Raw genomic sequence first — 23,388 nt, 5'->3', positions numbered from 1 at the left:
CCAACCGCTGCGTGCCGGGGGTGCCCGGGTGGGCATGCGGGACCGGCGCGGTTCTCGGCTGGTCGCCGGAGTACGGCCCGGGAGTTTGCTGCAAGGCGATTCATATCGTGGGTTCGGAGCGAGAATTCCACAGCTTGGCGAGGTATCGCCGGATCAACCAGTGAGGCCGCTTCCGGCCATGATGACCGGGTCGTGTAGTGGCCGGGGCCCAAGGGGAGTGCCCGATTCGGGTGAAGATGCATCGCGTCGGAGCCATCCAGAAAGTCGTCAGTCGTCGTACTCATCGTGGTGGTCATACTCAGCTCCCTTGCCTGGTTTTGGATCAGTCTCTGTGTGCGCCTGCTGAACACCATGTTCTTCTTCACACACTCGTCGCTGGCTCCACCCACCCACCTGACTCCGCCTGCTGCTGGCACTCCGCCCACTCGCTCTCGACTCCGCCTTCTCCACCCACTCACCGCTGGCTCCACCAAAAGCATATCCCTCACGCCTGACAGTCGCTTTAGGTGGATGACCTAAAGGTCGCGCCCATTCTCTGGATCGGCAGAGATGCATTGCTGCACCGTAGCCAAGCAGGAGACGACACGCCAACTATCAAGGAGGGATTGTTCAGCGGAGCATCCCCCCAAAATGTACAGTGTGGTGCGGTCAGTCAATCGTGCAAGGTATTACGAGACCGTTAGCCTAATCTCCTCTTCTTTTTGCTCATTATCTCTTCTTCATCGGTGTGTGTGTGTGTGTGTGTGTGTGTGTGTGTGTGTGTGTGTGTGTGTGTGTGTGTGTGTGTGTGTGTGTGTGTGTGTGTGTGTGTGTGTGTGTGTGTGTGTGTGTGTGTGTGTGTGTGTGTGTGTGTGTGTGTGTGCGTGCGCGCGCGCGCGCGCGTAATGGTGCCTGTCCTCGCTTAAGTTAAGATTGCAGAAGATATATCGGTGTAGGTCTGCTCTGTGTCTGCTTTTGTAAGTTGCTCGTTTTATTTTCGCACCTCACATTTCTTGCGATACCTGCTTTCCACACAACAATAAACTCTATTAATTGTGCCACATGCTTTTCCTCACCTGCCTGTAATAAATACTAATGCAGAAATGTTCCCTACTCATTTTTATCTTTTCTTTCATTGAACCAGCATGGTCCGTATCATAACCGAGCCGATACTTTATTCCCAAGGATCCGTTCCTTTTAGGCGGTATGTTTCTTAGCAGTGTCGCTCGGCTGCATCTGATCCGGGAAGGTGATCCGGTTCGGACAAGGTGTACCGATGGCGTGTCCCCCGGTAATTAGGTCACATGATTAGTTTCATGTAAGCGACATTAGACGGAGGACCCAAAGTCACGTGGTTGAGTTATTGGCGTTCACTGTCGGTTAGCGACCCGCCGCGTCACGGAGTTATCCGTGTGCGACGACCTGCGCTTCCGGGAAGTCTGGTGGGAACCCGAATTAGCTTCCCCCCCCCCCCGAGTGGTCTTCTCACACGTCCCCCGGCCACAACAATATATATATATATACATATATATATATATATATATATATATTAATATATTAAACGGCCCGTGAACCCGTTGGGTTCCCGTTGTGACAGTGGTTGACGAAAAAATTCATTCCAAGAAAAAAAAAGATAGCTCCAGCGAACTATACTGCTGAGGTTGTTTGCATTGATCAAATAATCCCGAAGAGTACTTGACTGAATCGGGAATTGATTTTTTTTACATTTTTTTTCCGTTGCCCGATTTGAACGAAACTTGACACTGCACACCCCAGGCGAATGGTTAGTCAGGTGGCCATAAAATGTTGGCGCTATCGTGTTCCATTTTGGCTGTATTTCGGGAACATACAAGATGAGAGTTTTCGATATATATATATATATATATATATATATATATATATATATATATATATATATATATATATATATATATATATATATATATATATATATATGTGGCTGCAAAAGTAGGTGTACAGTAAGGATTATACCAGTATTACCAGTATTATAATAGTGGTGCTACGATTAATTTAATACTAGAATTCATTCATTGATACGAGATTGTTTATTATTGGTATGTTTATTATTGGTATGTTATTATTGATATGCTTGTATAATCAATAAAATACGTTTTGTGCGCACGTTGTGTTTTTCATTCCTGTCTACCTACTTTTGCAGCCCCCTGTATATATAATTTAGTGTTGTTAAAATACAAAATAAAGTGCAGAAATTAATTGCATTTCCTGTTACATTTTACGGCACGAATAATTTAACACATTTTACGTTAAACTAGCAAACAACACTGCAATGAAAATGGCCAGCTTTTTTATTTCTAAAGTTGTTTAGGTTTGAAAATTATTATCTCATCTTGAGATATTTGTACACATGTTGAGAATGTTTAACCACTCATTCTGGACAAGAAAAATAGAACATACCGTCAGTCCTGGGTCACCCTTTCCTCCAGTTTGGCCCTGCAATTCAATGTAGTCATTTAATATACAACAAACAATAAATTATTGAAGTAAAGCTTTCACAAATGATTATACGATGTGGAATAAAACAAGGAAGATGGCATTTTAAAAATTTTATTCTTGGTTATTTAAATTCTATAAGTGGAAATGGAAGATTTCCTGTTATAAAACTCTATTTCCACTCAATCCGAGTCATTGGTGTGGTGTGCAGGCCCGTCGCTAGGGGGGGGGGGCATTTGGGTGCAATGCCCCCCCCACTTGTACGCCACCCATTTATGCCCTGTTGCACCCTGTGAACAACTTATTGTTTAAGGATGAGCGCCCACTGTGAACTTGCTGTTTCAGAGTTCACCTGTGTGAACTAAAACCCTTATTCCAGATGTTCAGTGTGGTGACTAATAAGGCCTTCTTGGATAAACTGTTCTTTAGTAATATTCTTCTTTGAATAAGTCAAGAGATATGTGTGCGCTTCCCAGCGCATCTCCAAAAGCAATTGGCAAGACAATACAGTCCAAGACCACAAGATAAAAGATAATAACGCAAGCATCAACGCCAGCAGCCAAGACCTCGTGTCGAATGTCGATGTTGTGGGTGGTTATATATATCGTGGATCATTTAGTTTTAAGGAATAGCCAATCAGCGTATTCGATATGGAGACCCTATTGAGCAGGTTACCTGATTGGTTGTAAGTTAGGTATAAATGTAATATAGTCATAATATGATAATATGATTTAGGAAAAGACATAAATTTACATTATTAAAGATGAAGTGCACGTGCACCACGTGACCTTCACAACCCGTCAACCCTCCATCTTACAAAAGTAATTTTATAATAAAAATTAAAAATATGTGTGTTTGCAATCGTGCTTCCATTTGAAATTATGCAGATAATACCTGTTTTTGATGCATGGATCATTTAATAAATAAAACCGTCAACCGTCAAATCTCGCGAGTCGCGAGATTAGTGACGCAATGCATGAGGGACGAATCACAGAGCACGAGCTTGCAGCAGGAGAAAAAGACGTGGATGATGGATATACGAAAATGGCTCAGAAAAGGAAAAAATGCAAGCGACGAAAATGAAGAAGATGATGAAAGACATGTTGTGGGAGGAGTTGGAGGAGTTGGAGGAGTTGGAGGAGTTGGAGGAGTTGGAGGAGTTGGAGGAGTTGGAGGAGTTGGAGGAGTTGGAGGAGTTGGAGGAGTTGGAGGAGTTGGAGGAGGAGGAGGAGGAGGAGGAGGAGGAGGAGGAAAAGACGATCATGTCGATGAAATACCGACAGAAGCTGGCCAACCTGGCCAAGCCAGCAACGTCAGCCCTGCGGCTGGAGCCCCAGCGCAGGCAGCCGAGTTTCCACGCTCGGCGGCGGCCTCGGGATCGGGTGTGACCGTCAAGCCGCTTCCCAGTGATCTGGGAAGTGAGAGACCGAATCAAGTTGTTCTACAGCGGTACCCTGGCCATCTGTTGCAGAACAAGTCGCTCGTTTGTGTCCTCGTGGTACCAGACTAATGAATGGCTGGAATACAGTGTGTAGACAGATGCAGCATTCTGCTATCCATGTAGGAAGTTTAACACCGCACGTGGCCCAGTGGACTCTACTTTCACAGTGCGAGGCTACTGGAATTGGAAACATGCCGTTGAGAAAGGCAGGGGGTTTCACAAACACGCAACTTCAAAGGAACATTTAACTTGTGTTTTGAGGTGGAAGTAGAATGAGAGGCGCATCGATTGTGGTAAGGAGATTTCCACACTCCTCAATGCTGACCAGCTAAATAGAAACCGGTACTATGTGTCTGCTCTTATAGATGTTGTGGGATTTCTCGCCGAAAATCAGATACCTTTTAGAGGGAGCCCAGATAATTTTGAAGATATGTCAGACGGGCACAGTGGGTTCTTCCTCTCGCTTTTAAACTACACATTCAAAAAAGACACCGAGCTAGCCAAAATAATAAAGCATATCCCACGAAACGCAAGCTATACTAGTCCGGAAATGCAGAATGAACTGATCTGCACATTGAGTAATGTTGTGACGGATGCCATCGTGGAAGAAGAAGGCACATCATGGTTTACCATCAAGGTGGATGGGACGAGGGACCCCACTGAATGTGACAACATATCAATCATCATTCGCTTTGTATCGGCATCAAATGAAGCAACAGAGCGTCTACTCACAATAGCTACAGCCGACGCTGGAGATGCAAAAACATTGACAGACCTAATAATTGCAGAGCTGATAAAAACAGGACTTGACACATCAAAAATATTAAGTCAGGTGTACGACGGGGCTTCGGTAATGACTGGGAAGCAAGGTGGGGTGCAAAGTTGTTGCAAGAGATATTGGAAAAAGAAATCCCCTATGTGTTCTACTTAAATCACCAAATCCATCTGGTAGTTATCCACGCACTGGCAGCAGAGAAAGCTGTCACCGATTTCCTCGAGGTTTGTTGTTGACTGTACAAATTCTTCAGAAAGCCCACTGTTGCTGCACAGTATAAAGGTGAGCGGTTAAAACGACTTCTTGATCAAAGTTGGACGGGACATTTAGCCACCGTGTCTCTGATCATAGGATCTTTTAAGGATATCACATCCTGACTATCGGAGATTGATGCAGAGCGCGCCTACGGTGCAGAGATGAGGATGGAGGCTATTGGGCTTTTGCAGGAAGTCTCTGGGCCTGCCTTCATGTTCATTGCTATCTTTGCACAAAAACTGCTGATGTTGTTAAATGGCCCTAACAGACTTGCAGGCAGAGGACATGGACTTGCTAACGGGGTTGGAACTGGTGGCGAGTGCTACAGAGTGCGTGAAGAAACTCCGCTCTGAGGATGAGTTCACTGATCTGTGGAACAAGGCCAACGATGCTCGCACTTCTACACCTGCACCACCAAAACGGAGACGCACAATGCAGAAGAACTTGGAACAGTTTGTAGTTTTGGAGACGACAGGACAAAACAACGACAATGACAAGACGGAACTGCAGAGGGTTTTTTACAGCGCAATTGACACTGTGCTTGGAGAGATCACTCAGTGCTTCAGTGAGCGCAACACACAACTCGCCCGTTCACTCGCTGCCTTGAATCCTGAAAATGGCACGTTTTGGATCCCCACTTGCTCCAGCACATCATGACATTAACAAAGTCAACCATCAGTGAAACAGAGTGTGTGGTTGCAAAGCAGTTTATTCGCTCACAGACAGAAAAGCAGCCAAACGAGAGATGGACAACACAAAAACTCCTCTCAACATACCACAAAACGCTGGAAGCCATGTCAAGTGTCGTGACTGCTATGAGACTTGGACTAACATTTGGTGCGTCCACTGCCATGTGTGAAAACTCATTCTCAACATTGAGGAATGTCTTCACTGACCACCGACGGTCCATGCGCCATGCACGCAAGGCACAACTGGTACAGCTGGCCTTCGAGAGAGACCTCACACGTAAATGTCTGAATGAATGGAAGGAGAAGGTCCTCAGAAGATTCCACACCGAGACGCGTCGCCTGCAGCTCTTCTGATAGCGAGTACAGTGGTATAAAAACTATACGAGTTCAGATTGTGTGTGTGACTGCTGGTGATGCGTGTGTGGTTGTGGTTGCAGTGTGGTTGTGGTCAGCACCCGCCTTGGTCGGCTGCTTTGTACTTCTGATGTTTAAGTTAAATGTTGCGTTTGGTGCCTTGCATATCCCATATCTAGTGCTTTGTACATAACCTTACCTCTGTGTAATTGACTGCTTTAAATGTGGACCTTGTGGTGTCTTCAGGCTGGTCGTATTTGCTGTTGATAGTTTAACATAATGATCGCAGGTCATAGCCTACTGTATCTTATTTCAAAGTGCACTGATTCTGGTGCCAACCTCCCCTGTTTCGTCATTGTATCTCTGGTATATTAATTTTCTAATGCCAATTCTTGACAACACCTTGTATAAGTGCACCTGAATTGGTGCCAATTGTCTAATCATTGAATATTTGCATTGTGAATGCTCCAGTTTGTTGCGGCTCTCCTGCATTCAAATAATTTTAGGCCAAAAACATCGGAACATATTGTTATGGTTGACCAAATTCGCAAACCACCATTCAGGTCCCTTAGGTGAGATATCTCGGTAAGTATATGTGTAGTTAGACCCAAACCCGTTGTCTAGAGGGAATAAATGTCATTCATGAGGGCTGCGACTCTTCAGGATAGCCGTTTTTCTTTTACTATCTTTATTTTGGACCAGCCGCCATTATTACCACCACCAACCACGTCTCAACAGCCTTCACAACAACAACCACCACCCACAACGCCGCTTCACCACAACCGCCACGACCTTTACCGTCACAACTCGCCACCATCGCATCACCGTCATCTCGCGCCACTCGTGGGCACCGATGCTGGACTCGTGTAGGGCGCGCACCGAGCAGCGTGTTCAAAAGCATCGCGGACTTACCGCAGAAAAACGGATCAAAAACGACTCACGCCCACTTTTGTTCCGTCCAATCGGTGAGCGAGGGGCGGTTTGGCCCCGCCTCCAGGGCGTTGGAGGGCGGTCGCTATATGCAAATTCATGGATCAAAAAGCATTCACGCCCACTTTTCCTCGGGCCAATGGGGAGCGAGGTGAAAGGTCGGAGGCAGAGGGTCAAAGATGAAAGAGCGAAGCCACGGGGCTTATAAAAACGACTGCGTTCGTCAGACGAGTTCAGTTGAGTTGGAAGCGGAGGAAGAGTTGAGTTGGAAGTGGAGGGAGTTGAGTAGGAGGAGAGGAGGAGTTCGCAGTTGGCAGTTCGCAGTTGGCAGTTCGCAGTTAGCAGTTCGCAGTTGGGAGTTCGCGGAGTCGGAGTGAAGAGGACGGAGCTGTGGAGAGGCGGCGGCGGCGAAGGCGGACGAGGGGGTGCCCGCGTCGGATTCGGGGAACTGCGGAGAGAAAGGCCGGCGGCGCGACCGAGGTCGTGGTGGAGACGCTCGTCGCGGGACCCGAGATTTTGTGAAATCCTCCTTTCCCCGAGCATCAGCAACCCCCTCCTGTTTCCCCCCGCGCTGAGATAGTGCGACAAAGGGGGCCCCCTTCCCACCCCATACCAGACACTGTCCGCGAGGCCCGCGGAGTTGAAGCACCACCGCCGCTCCGCGTCTCATCATCAGACGGGTAGGCCCGACACGGTCTCGGCCTCAGGCCCGCCTATCCCCCTCATCCTGGAGGGTGGTTCTCTTTTCTTTTGCTTTGGGAATATGTGTTGTCGGCGCCGTCTGTGAAGTAAAATTGTATAAGTGTTGCCGAGTGCCCGGTAGTCGGATAGATCTGCATTGTTGCATTTGCTTTTTGTCTTCTTCTTTTACATGTGCTTTTGGTGGAATTGTATATGTGTGCTTTCCGTTCGTCGCGAAATAAATGTGCTTATTGTTGAACTGTTTTCCCGCTTCGCTTCGTCATTTCTTTCATTGAATCCCCATCTTGCTTCACGTAAAGGGTTGGTCGTGGGCTCAGACGCCCGATAATTAATCGAACCGTCGAGGCCGACGAATAACACCGCTCGGTTATCCCGATAGTACGGAACGGGTCGCTTAAGTGGCCCGTGTCCGAAGTCGACCTGCGGCGAGGTGCGATCGCCCGGTCTACCCTCCGTGTGGGTACTTAGGTAGGTCGAATTTGGCGAGCAACCCTATCCCACGCGGGGGCCGATTGGCTCGATCGCGGTGAGACCGAAAGGTCCACCCGTGACTGGTTCCCGGCGTTAGTCCGAGAGGGTCACGACTGGATTGTCCGTCCGGTGGGCGACGTGCCGCGATTCGAGTTACGTGGCCGTTCGCACGCCGGCGGGCGCGAATCCGCAACAATATTAAATCTTGCTGAGATCAATTTGGTTAGTATGCGATGGCAACCTCAGTATAGATGTGTCAATGCTGCATGAATACAACAGTATACCGGGTTATCAAAAAATTAAATATAATAATTGTGCCCCCCCCATCCAGTTCATATGCCCCCCTTAATACTGAGCCCTGGCTACGGGCCTGGTGGTGTGATGTACATTTGAAAAGAGTTCCTTGTTGTTACTGATTAATGTTGTGAGATTAACTGATCACGGTATCAATTGTGGTAACCATTGGGTGAAAAGCATTCATCTAATTTCAGGTTATAAAAGAAAAAAAAACAAGAAAAAAAAAACCTGAAACATTCAGACTGTAATCACTAAGCAGATACCAGGAATGACTGATTTATACAACACATGATAACCACCATTTTAAGGGAATCATTGGTCGTGCTCACGTACTGAAAGCCCTTGCCGTCCTCTTTCTCCATAGCTCCCCTTCTCCCCTTTTCTTCCTCGCTCTCCAGAAAAACCGCGATCTCCCTGAGGCAGACACATGAGATTGGGAAGACCATTTTACACATTATTAATTGAAGTTCACACAAGGAGTCCATTTCACCCTTTGAAACCAAGTGGCTGGTTTACCAGCCGCTATTCAAACCTCCATATACCCGAGCAGCCGGATTTTTCTCCAAGGAGCCCAGAGTGAGGCAGCCAAAAGTCCAAGGAGCTCGGGGTTCAAGGGGTTAAACTGTTGTGGGCCGGGGTTCGGTGGCGATAAACGACCACTTGGTGGAGCAGTGGAGTCGTCTCCCACCGAGCACCCGGAATTTAGGTCACGACTCTCGGATAAGTGCGAGAGTTCATGGGCCCCTTAGCGGACCGTGGTCGCCAATATTTTGATGGCGTGGGGAAGGGTTAATTGCCTAACTTCAATATACCTAAATACCCACGTCGTCCAACTACCGGGGCAAAACACACCCTCGGCCGACTTTGTCCGAATCGAGTCGCTATCACCGACTTGGATACGGCGTAACCGAGCGGAAGTTACCAAAGCCGCGCCGGACCAAATGAACAACCTACGGCACGAACGGCCTTACTAATTCTCAATACGCAACTTGCTTGGCCAATGAAGGAAAGCACAGAAAAAGAGCTGGTACATTTAACAGGGGGTTATTTTACAAAGAATAATCGGGGAGGGGAACACAGAGCCGAGTTATCCAGAATAAAAGGCAGGCAATGTACAATGAGCAAAAGCACTTAACAATCCTACTTAAAGATGGGGCACACGGACACACACACACACACACACACACACACACACACACACACACACACACACACACACACACACACACACACGAAACTGGACCCCATGGGTCTATTCGGTATGGCCGGGCCTGGGTACCTGTCCCGCCTCGTGCCGTCACACTGACTCAAACCACCACAGTGGGACTCGAACCCATGACCTGAAGTCCACAGCCCACGTCTCTGGCTGCTCGGTCACCAGACTTGCCCTCCAAAGGACCACAAACCGCTCCAACCACGACCACGACCGTCTGCAGAGCCCTCGTCAACAACCACTCAGTCATGACGACAGAACGCTTGGCAATCGCCACGATCTCCTCTCTCCCGAACCCTGGTCCTCACAACCACTCTACTCTTCTGAGGTGGGAGGGGTCTCTTCTCCTCGCCACTCGCCTCCTGATTGGACGAGGGGTTGTCGGATGACTCGTGGTCACCTCCCGATTGGCTGGGGCGTGCGTGTAATGCTCGCCTTTCGCTCATTCGCTGGAGGAAACGTCTATGCCCTGCCTTGGGGCGGAGCCTCAATCTGAGGCGATGGAGGCTCTGCCCACGCCTTCAGCCAAAAACGTGTGCAATGGCGACCGGGTAGAGTGCAGGACGGTGGCGTTGTTGTAGTGGATGTAGTAGTAGTTGTTGTTGTTGTTGTAAAAAGCAAACTAAAAAAATTACTCGTAGCGCACACACGAAATTCCCATTAGACAGAAGGAGGGATGCTAACTATAAACACATACTTATCGAAATAACTAAGCTACGGGGACTGCTGTCTGTTTGTGTGCAAAGGCTTCCAGATTCATAACAAAACAACCACTTCAAAGTTTTTAATCGAGTGTACGTACACATTCATGACGAATCAGTAAATCTGAGGTTGAACACAGAAGTTGGAAATTTAATGAGTAATTGTTCTTGTGAAAAAACGAAAAACAAACAAACAAACAAAAAAAAAAACTTTACAAACGCTTTGAAAGAACAACTGCTTCCTCAACACAGTAATGTGTCCAAATAATTTCACCTTTGTGCAAGCAAGTCAGTTTTTGCCAAAAATGCCATTAAACGTGCATCTCATGTTAAATGGTTAAAACTCCAAGAAATCTGACTGGTTATCCTAACCTGACAGCGAGATCGATTGATGACAATTAAACTGGATTTCAAGGTATTCCAGATACACTTAAATACTTGTCCATTAATGTGGTAGTGCATTGAAACTACGTTTGTGGGTTTCAGTATGAAGCCATTTAAGGAGATGTTTTGACGTTTTTAGGCTTGGGTGTATATAAAGTGGGAACTTGGGAATCATGATATTAAAATTGAGTTTCCTTTTTTCATCAATGGCACCCATACTTTTCGCCCATAATTCAAGCACTGGCACTGCACTGTGACTGTGCATTCAAGCACTGTGACCAAATTTTGGCAAACCTAAAGTGTGCACAGCATCAGCGACACCGTCACATCATAAGTATCTTCTGATCACTCCATGTATATACGTGCATGCACATAGTCCGAGAGGATGGTGCAGAGGCCGCGGACTGGCCTTTCAGCAGTCGAGTCTGGGTTTGATTCTGAACCCGAATATATACTGTTTGATTGGTGAGCATTGCATCACAAAGTGTGCCGTTCCTCAGATGAATGTTTGGCTGTGTGACTCATCTGCTAACATTAATGGCTCGACGTTAAGGATCTAAAAGTGTGATTGGCAAACATTAGGCAGGCTATCACCGACTCCCTGAACAAATTACAAATTCCTGCCCTGAATGACTGCTGGGAAGCCAAGGGAAACCCACCCAGCATAAACCATGGCAAGGCAGTGATTCAGCGGCAACAATGCTCTCCAAAGAGTATGGTACATCTTATCATTTCTATTATTCTCTTGAGCTTGGGGAAGCCAAATGTCCATCCATCCCAAGTAGCTCTTCTTCATTTGCAGCGATTTCAACAGCGACCATCCATCCGACTTCCGGTTCTGGGTTTGGAGCGTCAACAGGTCTCCTTCAGGGCTCTCTGCTGACGATCTCAAAGTTAAGTTTCCGGTAGTTATCTGTCCCGTTTTAACTGTTTATTTTCACACCTACATGATACTGTGTGTTCCCAGTTCGGTTTTGTTTCAAAAATCATGCTACTTTGTGAGATTTTGTCGACCTTGTCTTACCGGGTGCTTGAGGCCGACCCTTGAGGCTTGAGGCCTACCGGTTCCCCTCGGTGTACGATCGTGTTTATTTGTTTTTTCTCCCCATTACCTTCAATTTCTATCTTCCCCACTTTCCTAGCATCCCCCATCACTCCCAACTAATTACTCTATTTCTTATGTTAAATCAAAAAAAAAAAGGTGACCTTTCTCCTTGCACAATCACAAGTCTCGATTCTTCTTTTTCATCTACTCTTTATCTTCCTCTTCTTCTTCCTCGATTTTTTCTGCAATACTTCCATGACCAAATCTGTTGAAAACTCTCTCAAACATTAATAATAATAACAAAAACGATCTCTTATAATGTTTCATCTTCCTCTTTCACACGTGTGGTACTCTTTACTGCATCATAATGCACAACTCTTCTGCTATTGAAACAGACTGCTCTCAATTCGACCTCTCCTTCATACCTTGCCTAAAAAATCCAACTGTTACAGTGTTTCTTCTCTCCAGTCTCTGAATTCGCCTTTATTGCATCCATCAAGAATTGTGTTTAATCGCATCTCTGACCTAAAACTTTTGAAAACCCCCAGTTTGCTATGAATGTTCGCTTTCCATAAACCATTCTTTTTTTCCAACTTCAGTGCCAACTCGCCCCTCTCACCCCTCCCTCTCAAAGCAACCATCCCACTCTTCTTCCTCCAAGCCTCCCTCTCACCTCTCTCAAAAACTCCCCCCTCACCTTTCTTCCTCAACTCTCCCCACTCACCCTTCTCCCACCATTCATCCCCCTCACTCATCCTTCTCAAAGTTCCCCCTCCCATCCACAAAGCTGCCTCCTTCCCATGCCCTCTCACCTCCATCTCTTCACTCAACCTCCTCAACTGCCTTCTTCCCCCTCTCCTGTCCCCCCTCTCCCCCGGCACCACAGAGCCTTTTCTCCTCCTCATTCGGCCCCCTCCCCAAGCTATTCTGCAATCCCCCACACTCTTTCAACAACCCTCCTTACCTCGCCCCCTCATCCCTTGTCCTACCTCCCCCACCCCCTGCACCCAAAGCCTCCTCCCCTACCTCTTCGTTAAAACTGTGGGCCTCAAATATCCGGGGCCTTCGCTCAAACCTTTCAGATCTTTCCATACAGGTTGCCACTGAAAACCAGCCATAATCTGCCGAACAGAAACTTTCCTCCCCCAAGACGTGTCTGACTCCCAAGTATCTCTCCCTGGTTACTCCCTCCTCCGGTTTGACCGACCTGAACCTCGTCCTGGTGGAGGAGTTGCTCTCTTCATCAAAGACTCTATTCCTCACTCTCCATGCACTGCCCTCACTCCCCCAAAACCCCAGGAATACCTCTGGCTATGGCTTCCCCTCCACTCCCAACTCATGTTTATATGTGTACTGTACCGGCCACTGAACAGTGATGACTCCATCTCCACCTCACTATCCTAAAACATGGACCAACTTCTATCTTCTCATCCAAACTCTATTCCTCATATGTGGCGACTTCAATTGTCATTATGCCAGTTGGCTAGGTGTGGGTACCTCTCTCACCTGTCATGGCACCTCAGCAAAAGCTTTCTGCGACTCATTGGGACTGACTCAATCGGTCAACTTCCCGACTCAGATCTCAACCAATGGTACTCCATCTCTTCTGGATCTGATTTTCACAAATTTCCCTGACAATATCTGCTGCTCTTTCTCTGCTCCAATCGGTTATTCTGACCACGTCCTTGTCAAAGTGGATTATCAGATTATCTCTCTGGCTATTATCAGAGAACCACCTCACCGCCGTCGAGTCTGGCATTTCACTCAAGCCGACTGGCAGGGTCTCCAAGCAGCCATCAAACTTATCGACTAGTCTCTTATCGCTGCTTTCTGCAACATCAACTCATCCTGGGAATTCTTTCAAAGAAACTTGCTCTCCCTCATGCACAGATTTATCCCCTCTCGTCTTCAGTTGTCCTACCCTTCCTCCCGCCCTTGGTTCACTGAAGCTTGTGGCGAGGCAGTTGTCCTGAAACAACTTGGCTTTGCCTCATGGAAAGCAAACCCAACTGAGGGCAATCTGAGTTCCTTCCATAAAGCCCAGAACAAGTGTGTGTCTACCCTCAGGAGAGCCAGAAAACAACATCTTTCTAATCTCAAGTCTGAACTCTCAAACCTCTCTCCATCCTCAAAATCCTGGTGGCATCTAATCAAATCTGTTTCTGGTGTGTGTTCCCCCTCCATCCCCTCCCTTACCTCAAATGGCCGCACTGCTGATACCGCACGTGAAAAAGCTGAATGCCTAAACTCGGTGTTTGCAGCTAAATCTTGTGTCTAAAACCCATCACTTTCTCTACCCACCTTACCCAGTCGCACCCAACTGTGCCTGGACTCTGTGTCCTTTTCTCCTGACAAGGTGGAGAGCTTGCTGTCAAACATCGACTCAGAATCTGCAACCGGTCCAGAGGGCATGAGCCCACGTGTCTTCAAACCTGCTCTTCTTCTCTTGCTCACCCTCTCTCTGTTCTATTCACCCTCGCATTTGCTCAGTCATCTGCCATCTGCTTGGAAATCAGCAAACATCACTGTCCTGCATAAAAAAAGGTACAAAAACAGATCCCTGCAACTACAGACCAATCAGCCTTCTCCCAATCATCAGCAAGGTAATGGAATCCATCATCGCTTCAGACATTAAATCCTTCCTCTTCTCCAATGGCTTGATTTCCGATCATCAATTTGGTTTCAGACCAGGTCATTCTACCCTGGATATGCTGCTTGTGCTCTCCCAACGATGGATGGAGGTCCTCAATGCCAGACAGGAAATCCGAGCCGTATCCCTGGATATATCACGTGCTTTTGACACGGTCTGGCACCCAGCCCTGCTCACCAAACTCTCTTCCTATGGTATCCAAGGCCATCTCCACTCATGGCTCGCAGACTTCCTCTCCTGTCACAGTCAACGTGTGGCCCTAAATGGAGTTCTTTCATCCGCTCTTCCTGTCCAGGCTGGAGTTCCTCAAGGTAGCGTTCTGGGCCCTGTTCTTTTTCTGGTTTTCATCAATGATCTCTCCGACTTTGGAAAATCCTCTTTATCTCTTTGCTGATGACCCCACCCTCTGTCGCCCCATCTATCATCCCTCAGACCGACAAGCTGCAACTTCTTCACTCTCCGCAGACCTGGATAAAATCACAAACTGGTCGAACACGTGGAACATGTCTTTCAATCCTGACAAATCTCACACTCTCACTGTCTCTCTCTGAAAGGACCGTCTGAAACCACCCCCACCCCCCCCCACCATCCACTTTCTCAACAATCCTCTGGAAGAAGTCCTTTCTTTCAAGCTTCTGGGTCTCACTATCTGCCATGACCTTTCCTGGGAAAGCCACATTTCAAACCTCGCCTCCAAAGCCAGTCGCCGACTGGGAATCCTCCGTCATGCAAAGTCCTTCCTTGGCCCACCTGAGCTCCTGACCACTTTCAAAGCTTTTGTCCGCAGCCTGATGGAGTACTGCTCTCCCCTCTGGGCTGGTGCTCCTGCCTCCCACCTTTCTCGGCTTCACACTGTAGAAACCAAGGCATTTCGGATCATTGGCATCTCCCGCAATGAGGCTGAGTCTTTGGGCCTCTCACTCAATCACCGGTGGTCTTTCTGTCTTCTACCGTCTCCTCTCCAGCATCGCCCCCCCCCCCCCGCTCTCTCTGCGATTTGACCCCACCACATTTCCACAGGGCGCTCAAGGTCCGCCAACAACCCCCTTCTGGTAAAACTACCAAAATCACGAATCACTGCTCACCTTCACTCTTTCATTCCTCTTTTTTCCCGCCTTTGAAATAAACTCCCTCACTCTATTCATTCCTATTCTTCCCTCCAGGCCTTCAAAACAGCTGTTCATCACCACCTCTTATCATCCCCCATCCAAATCCTCGATCTTTTCTACCCTGATAATCCACCCAAGCCTACCTCCTTCAAATTCCCTGCTTTCCTTCCTGAAAGTCACTGTAATGTCCATCTTCTCTTCCCCATGTTCCCCATCCCATCCCTCTCCCTTCCACAGATCTCATGTCTCTGTTCCCCACTGTTTTGTCCTTCCCACTCCCTCCCCTCTTGTCCTATGCCCCCCCCTTGCTGTGCGTTGTGTGTTAGTTCTCACACGAGCCTCGACAAGGTATACAAAAAAAAAACCCGTCACCAATGCCAGATGACTGTGTGTTAGCTCTGCAACAACCAAACATGGGATTGCAGTGAAGGCCTATACTGCAACTCTGTGGGTTTGACTCGATCTGTAAACTTCCAAACACAGATTTCTGCAAATGACAGCCTCCTTCTTGAACCCAGTATGCCTAACTTTCCATCCAATCTCTCCTGTTGCTCCTGTGCTTCTCTTGGCTCTTCTGGTCACTTTCTTGTCAAAGCCTATATTTGTCTCAAATTGTAAGAGAGCAACATAAGTGATGCAAGCTATGTCTGCTCACACAGGCCAACTGGCAGGGATTGCAATCTGCCCTCTCATTACTTTCACAAAAGTGTATCACCGGTTTATCCCATCCCATTTGTGGTTTTCCTATCTATCCTGTCAACCATGGAACACTGAATTCCATGGGGAGGCACTCCCAGTGAAGCAGCTTGCATTCTCAGTTTGGAAAGCTAACCTGACTAAGGGGAAATCCCTTTTATTCCATGAGGCTCTCAACAAGTGTGTCCATCCTGAGACAGGCCCCAAAACATCATATCATGTTGCATACCTCAAGGCTAAACTCTCCAACCAGTCTTCATCCTCCAAATCATAATGGCACCTTAATAAGTCTGTTTCTGGTGTTTGCTCCTCCTCCATACCATCTTTCACCTCAAATGGCAGTACTGCAGACTCTGCTTGAGATAACGCAGAATGTCTAAACTCTGTCTCCGTCTCCAAATCTTGTGCATCCAAGCCATCCCACCCCATCCGCATCTTTCCCAAATCTATACCCAGTGTCTACTGAACTCTGTGTCCTCACCTGAGAAGGGAGAGAAAGTTTTGTTTGGTTTTGACCCTGCTTCAGTGATGGACCCCCGTGGCATCAGTGACTTGTTCTCATATCGTGCTCTGTCTGATGTTCCTTCTCTCCCTATTTCTGCCTCATCAATCTGTCCATATATTTTGTTTACCTCTCCTCTGCAAGGAAGTCAGCAAACATCACTCCCATTCACAAGGGTATAAAAACAGACCCGACCAAGTCTAGGCCAGTGAGTTTGCTACAAATTACAAGCAGTCCTGGAATCCATCATTGTTTCTGATGTTGTCATTCCTTTTTTCAAATAATCTTATCTTTGACCATCAGTTTGGATTCCGTGCCAGTCACTCAAATGTGGACATGCTTCTGCTCCTCTCTCATGAATGGTTTGAGGCTATGAACCTCAAATAAGAGGTTAGGACCATCTCCCTGGAAATATATCAGGCATTAACAGTCTGGCATCCTGCTTTGCTCTCCGAGGTGTCTGCTTGTGGCATAGAGGCCATCTTCATTTCTGGATATCTGACTTTCTCCATTCATGCAGTCAACGTGTGCCATCAATGGGACCCTCTCCCAAAGGGTAGGTTGGAGTTCCCAAAGGCAGTCTTTTGGGCCCAGGTTTATTCCTCATCTATATTAATGATCTCTCTGATGCTCTGGAAAACCCTCTCTTCCTTTCTGCAGATGGCTTCACATTGCATCTTCTCGTACCCCATCCCTCTGCTTGGCAGGCTGCAGCTGCTTCTTTATCCGCTGATCTGAAAACGGTTTGACTCACGTCTGATAAATGGAAGATATGCTTTAATCCCGGAAAATCCCATTCTCACCCTGTCACAATGGAAGGATCGTCAAATAAACCCACCTCTCTGTTTCCAAGGTAAGCTACTGAAGGGGTTCACTCTCTTGAGTTTACAGGTCTCACCATCAGCCATGATCTCTCCTGGGCTGACCACATAGCAATGTTGGCCTAAAACGCTTTCTGCAGAGTGGGAATCCTCTGTCAATCTTTCTTTGGAAAAATCAGAAGTACTCACAGTGCACAAGGCCTTTGTCTATAACTCAGTTAAGTACAACTCTCTGTTATGGACTGCCGCTCCAGCATGACATCTGTCTCTGCTGGATTCTGTGCAATATAAAAGTCTTAAAATTATTTGAATCTCCTATTATGAGGCAGAAGCACAAGTTGTGCTGCTCCTATATCACAGGCAGGTCAGCGGTCTGTTTTCTAATGTCTCTTTTCAGACATTGCTCCTTCCGTTCTCTCACTTCTCCAATCCTCCCCAGCATCTACATGATATTTACATCTATAGGATGGATGCATTCCACCAGAAACCCCCTCTTGGATAAACTTACAGAATCCATGTTAACTGAACACATCAATTATTTTATTCCTCGCTTCTCCCATCAATGGAAACACCTTCCAGAGGCTCCCTTTCGAGCTTCAAACAGGCAGTGCATCAACATCTCGTACCACACCCGACCCCATTCCCCTTCCATCTCTCCATCCTGACCCATGATCTTCAATACCCGTATTGAACCACCTTCCGGATATAACCCTCCTCCTTGTTGGTTTGTGTGTGTGTCTCTCTCTCACACCCGCCTGCTTATGACAGTCATATTTGGGTGTGGTGTCATGGCAGCTGTGTGCATTTGTTTGGTTATGAGTTGCTCGACTTTGTCGTTTTCTTTCGATCCTTTTCCATGTCTGTTTCATCTCCTTTGTCGCATATTGTCGAGCTGTACATAATTACTCTAATTCTGAGCCCCCTGTACCCCCCTCCCACCCCGAACCCCCCTCCCCCACACTTTTCAACAGACCTTATACTACACCTTTGTCTTCCCCTCTGGCCCTATTCTCCTCACTTTTGCTTTTATATATTCTTTACTTTCTTCTCCCTCACCCTCCCTCTTTCATTTTCTTTCCTTCATTTTTTTTCTGAGAGAGAGGGAGGGAGAGACGGAGAGACAGAGTTGGTGTGAACGACCTTCATCTGGCGGCCAGCCGAGTTTCCAGCTGATTCTTTTTCACTGCGGATGTGTTTTTGCCTTTGGGCATGTTTAAGGAAACATTTGTGTTGGTTCCTTATACGAGAGCGCTAAAAGGTTTTTTATTTTTCAAAGTATGACCTCCCATTCCCATGACACAGCCTTTGACACATTATTGCTTAAACATGACATTATTTGCATCCCCACCCCACCCCCCCCCCCAAACTCGGTCAGTGTCGAGGATCTTGTTATTGCTCCAGGTAACATCAACGGTATTCATAAAGTTTGTGTAGCCTCATGAATGAACCAATGCGTCGTTATTTTTACATCCGACGTTAAATAGACCTGGAGCCCAGGGCTTCACTCAACCGAAGAGGGGAACAATTGCCGTCCTCATGGTAAGATGCCAGATGATATTCTCACCTCAGAACTGCGTCTGCCGGGACACTGCTGCTGGGTTGACATTCTGAAGTCAATATCCGTATCGCATAATCGGCGCGAGCTCAACCTCGCAGCGGAATGGCCCCAAGTAGGTTTCTGATATTATTCGTAACACTATAGTATTATATTATTATAACACTATAGTATTATATATTATATTATTATATTATATAACACTATAGTATGATATTATATAGCTTGTAACACTGTATAAACAATGACAGACGATTTCGCCGCTGGAAAACCGGTGACAGATGCTAATTAGATGCCGCAAAAATCACGCCACCTCAACCGAACAGCGGAATGGCTAAAACCAACACAGAATGCTAGTAAGGGGTCCCCTGTGTACAAAAGGAGCACTGACAAACAACTTGGTAGCTGGGCCCCCCAGGACAGACGCTCCCTCGTTCGGGATCCTTTGGTTGCGCTCGCTCAACCGAACAGCGGAACGGCTAAAACCAATGCAGAATGGTAGTACCAGGTCCCCCGAGTACAAAAGGAGCACTGACAGACAACTTGGTCGCTGGGCCCCCAGGACAGACGCTCCCAAGTGGTGCATTTTTTGTCGAGTGTACACATTTTTCAGCGAAATTTTGACACATTGTCTTCGATTTCACTCTTTTTTTGTGCAAGTGTTTGTATCCACGGTAAAACATTGTGTCAATTTTCAGACCTGGGGGCTAATCGGGGCCCATTTTAGCCCCCCCCCAAAATTTGGGTGCCCCCGGTTGACCCATATTCTTCCAGTGGCCATATCACAGGGTGTGGTCCGATTTGGATGATCTTGGTATCAAAATGCTCGTAAAAGCGAGATCATTCGAATCGCGTAAAGTAAAATCACTTTGAAAGAGTAATTCAAAAAGTTATAGTTTGGGGCGCCCTTTGACCTTGGGCCCCAGCCCCCCAGCCAAACAGACGATCCCGATATTTTCATGTGAAAATACCCCTTCATATACTCCAACACCTCAGCATAAATTTATTAAATGGGATCTCAATGGGTTGAAGTGTGATGATGGTTTTATTGTTCGGGGTCCACATATCACTAATTCTTGATTCGACATTGGGCGACGTTTGCCGTCATCGTTTCAATGACATCACCTGCTGGCAGGCGACTTTATGTCTGAAATTGACAATCATCATCTCTGAACTATTATTATTATAATATATCTATATTAATTTTTCGACACGCCCCTTTTTTTGTTCCACCATCAGATTTTTGTTACTGCATGAAATGAAACAAGCTTTGACACATATATATAGTAATGATATTATTGTTTTCCTTAAGAGGCCCCTCAAAATTCGTTTTGATGATTATCTATATTAATCTTTCGGCATGCCCCTTTTTTGTTCCACCATCAGATTTTTGTTACTGCATGAAATGAAACAAGCTTTGACATATATATATATATATATATATATATATATATATATATATATATATATATATATATATATATATATATATATAGTAATGATATTATTGTTTTCCTTAAGAGGCCCCTCAAAATTCGTTTTGATGATTATCTATATTAATCTTTCGGCACGCCCCTTTTTTGTTCCACCATCACATTTTTGTTACTGCATGAAATGAAATTTATATTAATATTTCGGCACGCCCCTTTTTTGTTCCACCATCACATTTTTGTTACTGCATGAAATGAAACAAGCTTTGACATATATAGTAATGATATTATTGTCTTCCTTAAGATGCCCCTCAAAATTCGTTTTGATGATTATGGTAGTTAAACAGTTCATGTTCATCCGACTTTTTATTATTCCTACTGCACTTATTAGAACATAGATTGTGGATGGATGCACAGATCCCAGGAGAACAACTATAGCTGTACAGAACAATTCATATTATCGATGGATAAAAATGATATTTAATTGATATTATAACAAATTGTTTATTTAAAATATCTTCAAATTTTGTGAGTTTTTAGTTTGTTGTGAAATATTAGGTCCTCGGGTCTCCGCATAGTAGCGTACAGGCTGAAGTCGTACTTCTGTTTACTACCGTAGAAAATCACAGAACCATCCGATCGACATGCTGTTAACAGTTTCAGAATCAGCTAAATTCTACAACATATGAATATGGAGACGAAACTGATCCGGCCAGCTAAAATCTACAAGATATGAATATGTAGATGAAACTGATCCGGCCTTTTGGATCACTTTAAAGTAGGGTGCCCTGTAAGTTGAATGCGCTCTATGGATCCTCCGGAACTCACGAATAATACACGTTGTGTAGTCACTAAACTACATGGTAATGTCATCGAAGTGGAGCGACTGCAGGACAGTCGAAGGGGAAAACCTGAATGACAATCAATGGATAAAAATGATATAATATATTGTTTAAAATACATTCATGCTATCTGTCTTTTACCATATGTTGGCAGTGACGCCCGTCGAAGACGGGCACCTTTACTAGTATATATATATATATATATATATATATATATATATATATATATATATATATATATATATATATATATATATATATATATATATATATATATATATATATATTGCATCATATGTGAAAAATTATTCTGCCTCATGTGTCTATTGATTTTTAAGTGTACATTTTTGTATCACCATCATCGAATTAAGTTATAAATGGGATAATCTCAGTTTTTGTATATTTTGCAGTAAGCATGGCGACTGAAAATCGAGAGGAGTTCCGAAAATACTGTTGCTATCCGTTCAGCTGCCATAAAACGAAACAACGAAAAGATCTTCGCAATGTGTCGAATGATATGTTGATGAAATTTTCTTCAAAGGTGAAAAAAAGATGATAGACTTTGTACTTCGTGCATTAAAAAACTCTCAGTTGTCACCAGAGTGTATTGAAGAATCATCTTCGACCAGTTCGAAATTATCATCAGAAGGTACTATCGAAGGCATTGCAGGATCTATTTCGACAGATGAGGATGAGGAGGTTTTTGAGCGAGAAGCAGAAGTTGACCTATTAAACCAGTCGTTATCGATGATAGGCGAAAGCCCATTCGACAAACGAAAGGCGGAAAGGAACCCAGGGTACTTTCCTGAAAAAGCGAAGTAAAGTGGAAGATTCTGTGCCAAAGAAATTAGAACTAGTTGCTGGACCAAGCACTGCGGAGAAAACACAAAATACAGCGTCAAAATGTGATGAAAACTGCATGCCAGAGGTGATCAAAAGCCTGAAAGAAAAATACATTGTTTCGAGCCGTTCAGAGCAAATACATATACTGACAATATTTGCTAGGAATATGAGCATCAGAGGGATGATGAGTGAATTCAGTTGCTCCCAAAGAATGGCTGTGCAAGCCAAAAATTTAGAGAAAGAAAATGGTATGCTGTAGTCTCCAAACAGGGTAAAATATTGCCTGATGAAGTGAAATCCACTGCAACCGAATTTTACCGAAGTGATGAAGTCAGCCGAATAATGCCGGGAAAAAAAGGACTGTGTGGTGGTCAGGAATGTATATGGAAAAGACAAAATTCAAAAGCGCCTGGTACGAAACAATCTCAAGGGACTGTTTCAGAAATTCAAAGAGAAGAACCCTGGCTTGAAAGTTGGATTTGTGAAGTTCGCCATGCTCCGTCCCTCGGTGTGTGTCCTGGCCGGTTCAGGCGGTACACATAGTGTATGTGAATGTACGATACATCAAAATGTGAAACTCATGATGTTTGGTTCCAAAATGCCACAGATAGCCGAACTTCCTAACTATCATCATGTGATAGCACGCATAGTTTGAAACCCAGCACAACTGGCATGGTATTTCAGAACTTGTGAAAGTTGCCCATCAATTGAAGACTTCAAAACCGAGCTACTGAATGCTTATAAACTAGAGGATATTGATGAAATTCAGTTTAAACGGTGGACATCCACCGACAGATCTGAACTGAGCTCCATGGTCCTGCCTTTGGAAGAATTCATTAATCAATTCTGTGAATGCGCGGTGAAATTAGTGAGACGCGACTTCATTGCCAAGGCCCAATCTCAGTTTCTGAAAAATAAGAAAGACGAAATCGGTGAAGGAGAATTTGTCATTATTGGAGACTTCTCAGAGAACTATTCGTTTGTCGTACAGGATGCGGCCCAAGGATTATATTGGAACTGCTCTCAAGCGACAATTCACCCCTGGGTTTACTATTTCAAATTGGACGATGGCAAATTAAACCACGATTCGTTCACGATTATACCAGAATGCAATACTCACGACGTTGTCTCAGTCCACCTCTTCCAAAGAATGCTCATTGAACACTTGAAATCTAGCTTTGGAAATGTAAAGAAACTTTACTATTTCTCAGATGGTTGCGCTGGCCAATGTA

The 23,388-nt window shown here is 45.6% G+C and overlaps 1 protein-coding gene across 1 annotated transcript in view; it reads right to left on the bottom strand.

The window, feature by feature from the left end:
• Positions 1 to 23,388, bottom strand: part of LOC147029305 (uncharacterized) — a 415,972-nt gene that overhangs the window by 62,733 nt on the left and 329,851 nt on the right. The window contains exons 30-31 of the mRNA XM_085872263.1: positions 8,699 to 8,779; positions 2,416 to 2,451 (exon numbers count right to left, since the gene is read on the bottom strand). Coding sequence (XP_085728389.1) covers positions 2,416 to 2,451; positions 8,699 to 8,779 — 117 coding nt within the window. The remainder of the gene's footprint in view (positions 1 to 2,415; positions 2,452 to 8,698; positions 8,780 to 23,388) is intronic.

The sequence above is a fragment of the Eptatretus burgeri genome, chromosome 3, assembly GCF_056783735.1.
Source record: "Eptatretus burgeri isolate ZD-2024b chromosome 3, Ebu_testis_v1, whole genome shotgun sequence".
In the NCBI taxonomy this organism is placed as follows: domain Eukaryota; kingdom Metazoa; phylum Chordata; class Myxini; order Myxiniformes; family Myxinidae; genus Eptatretus; species Eptatretus burgeri.
This window is presented reverse-complemented; position numbering and strand designations above follow the sequence as displayed.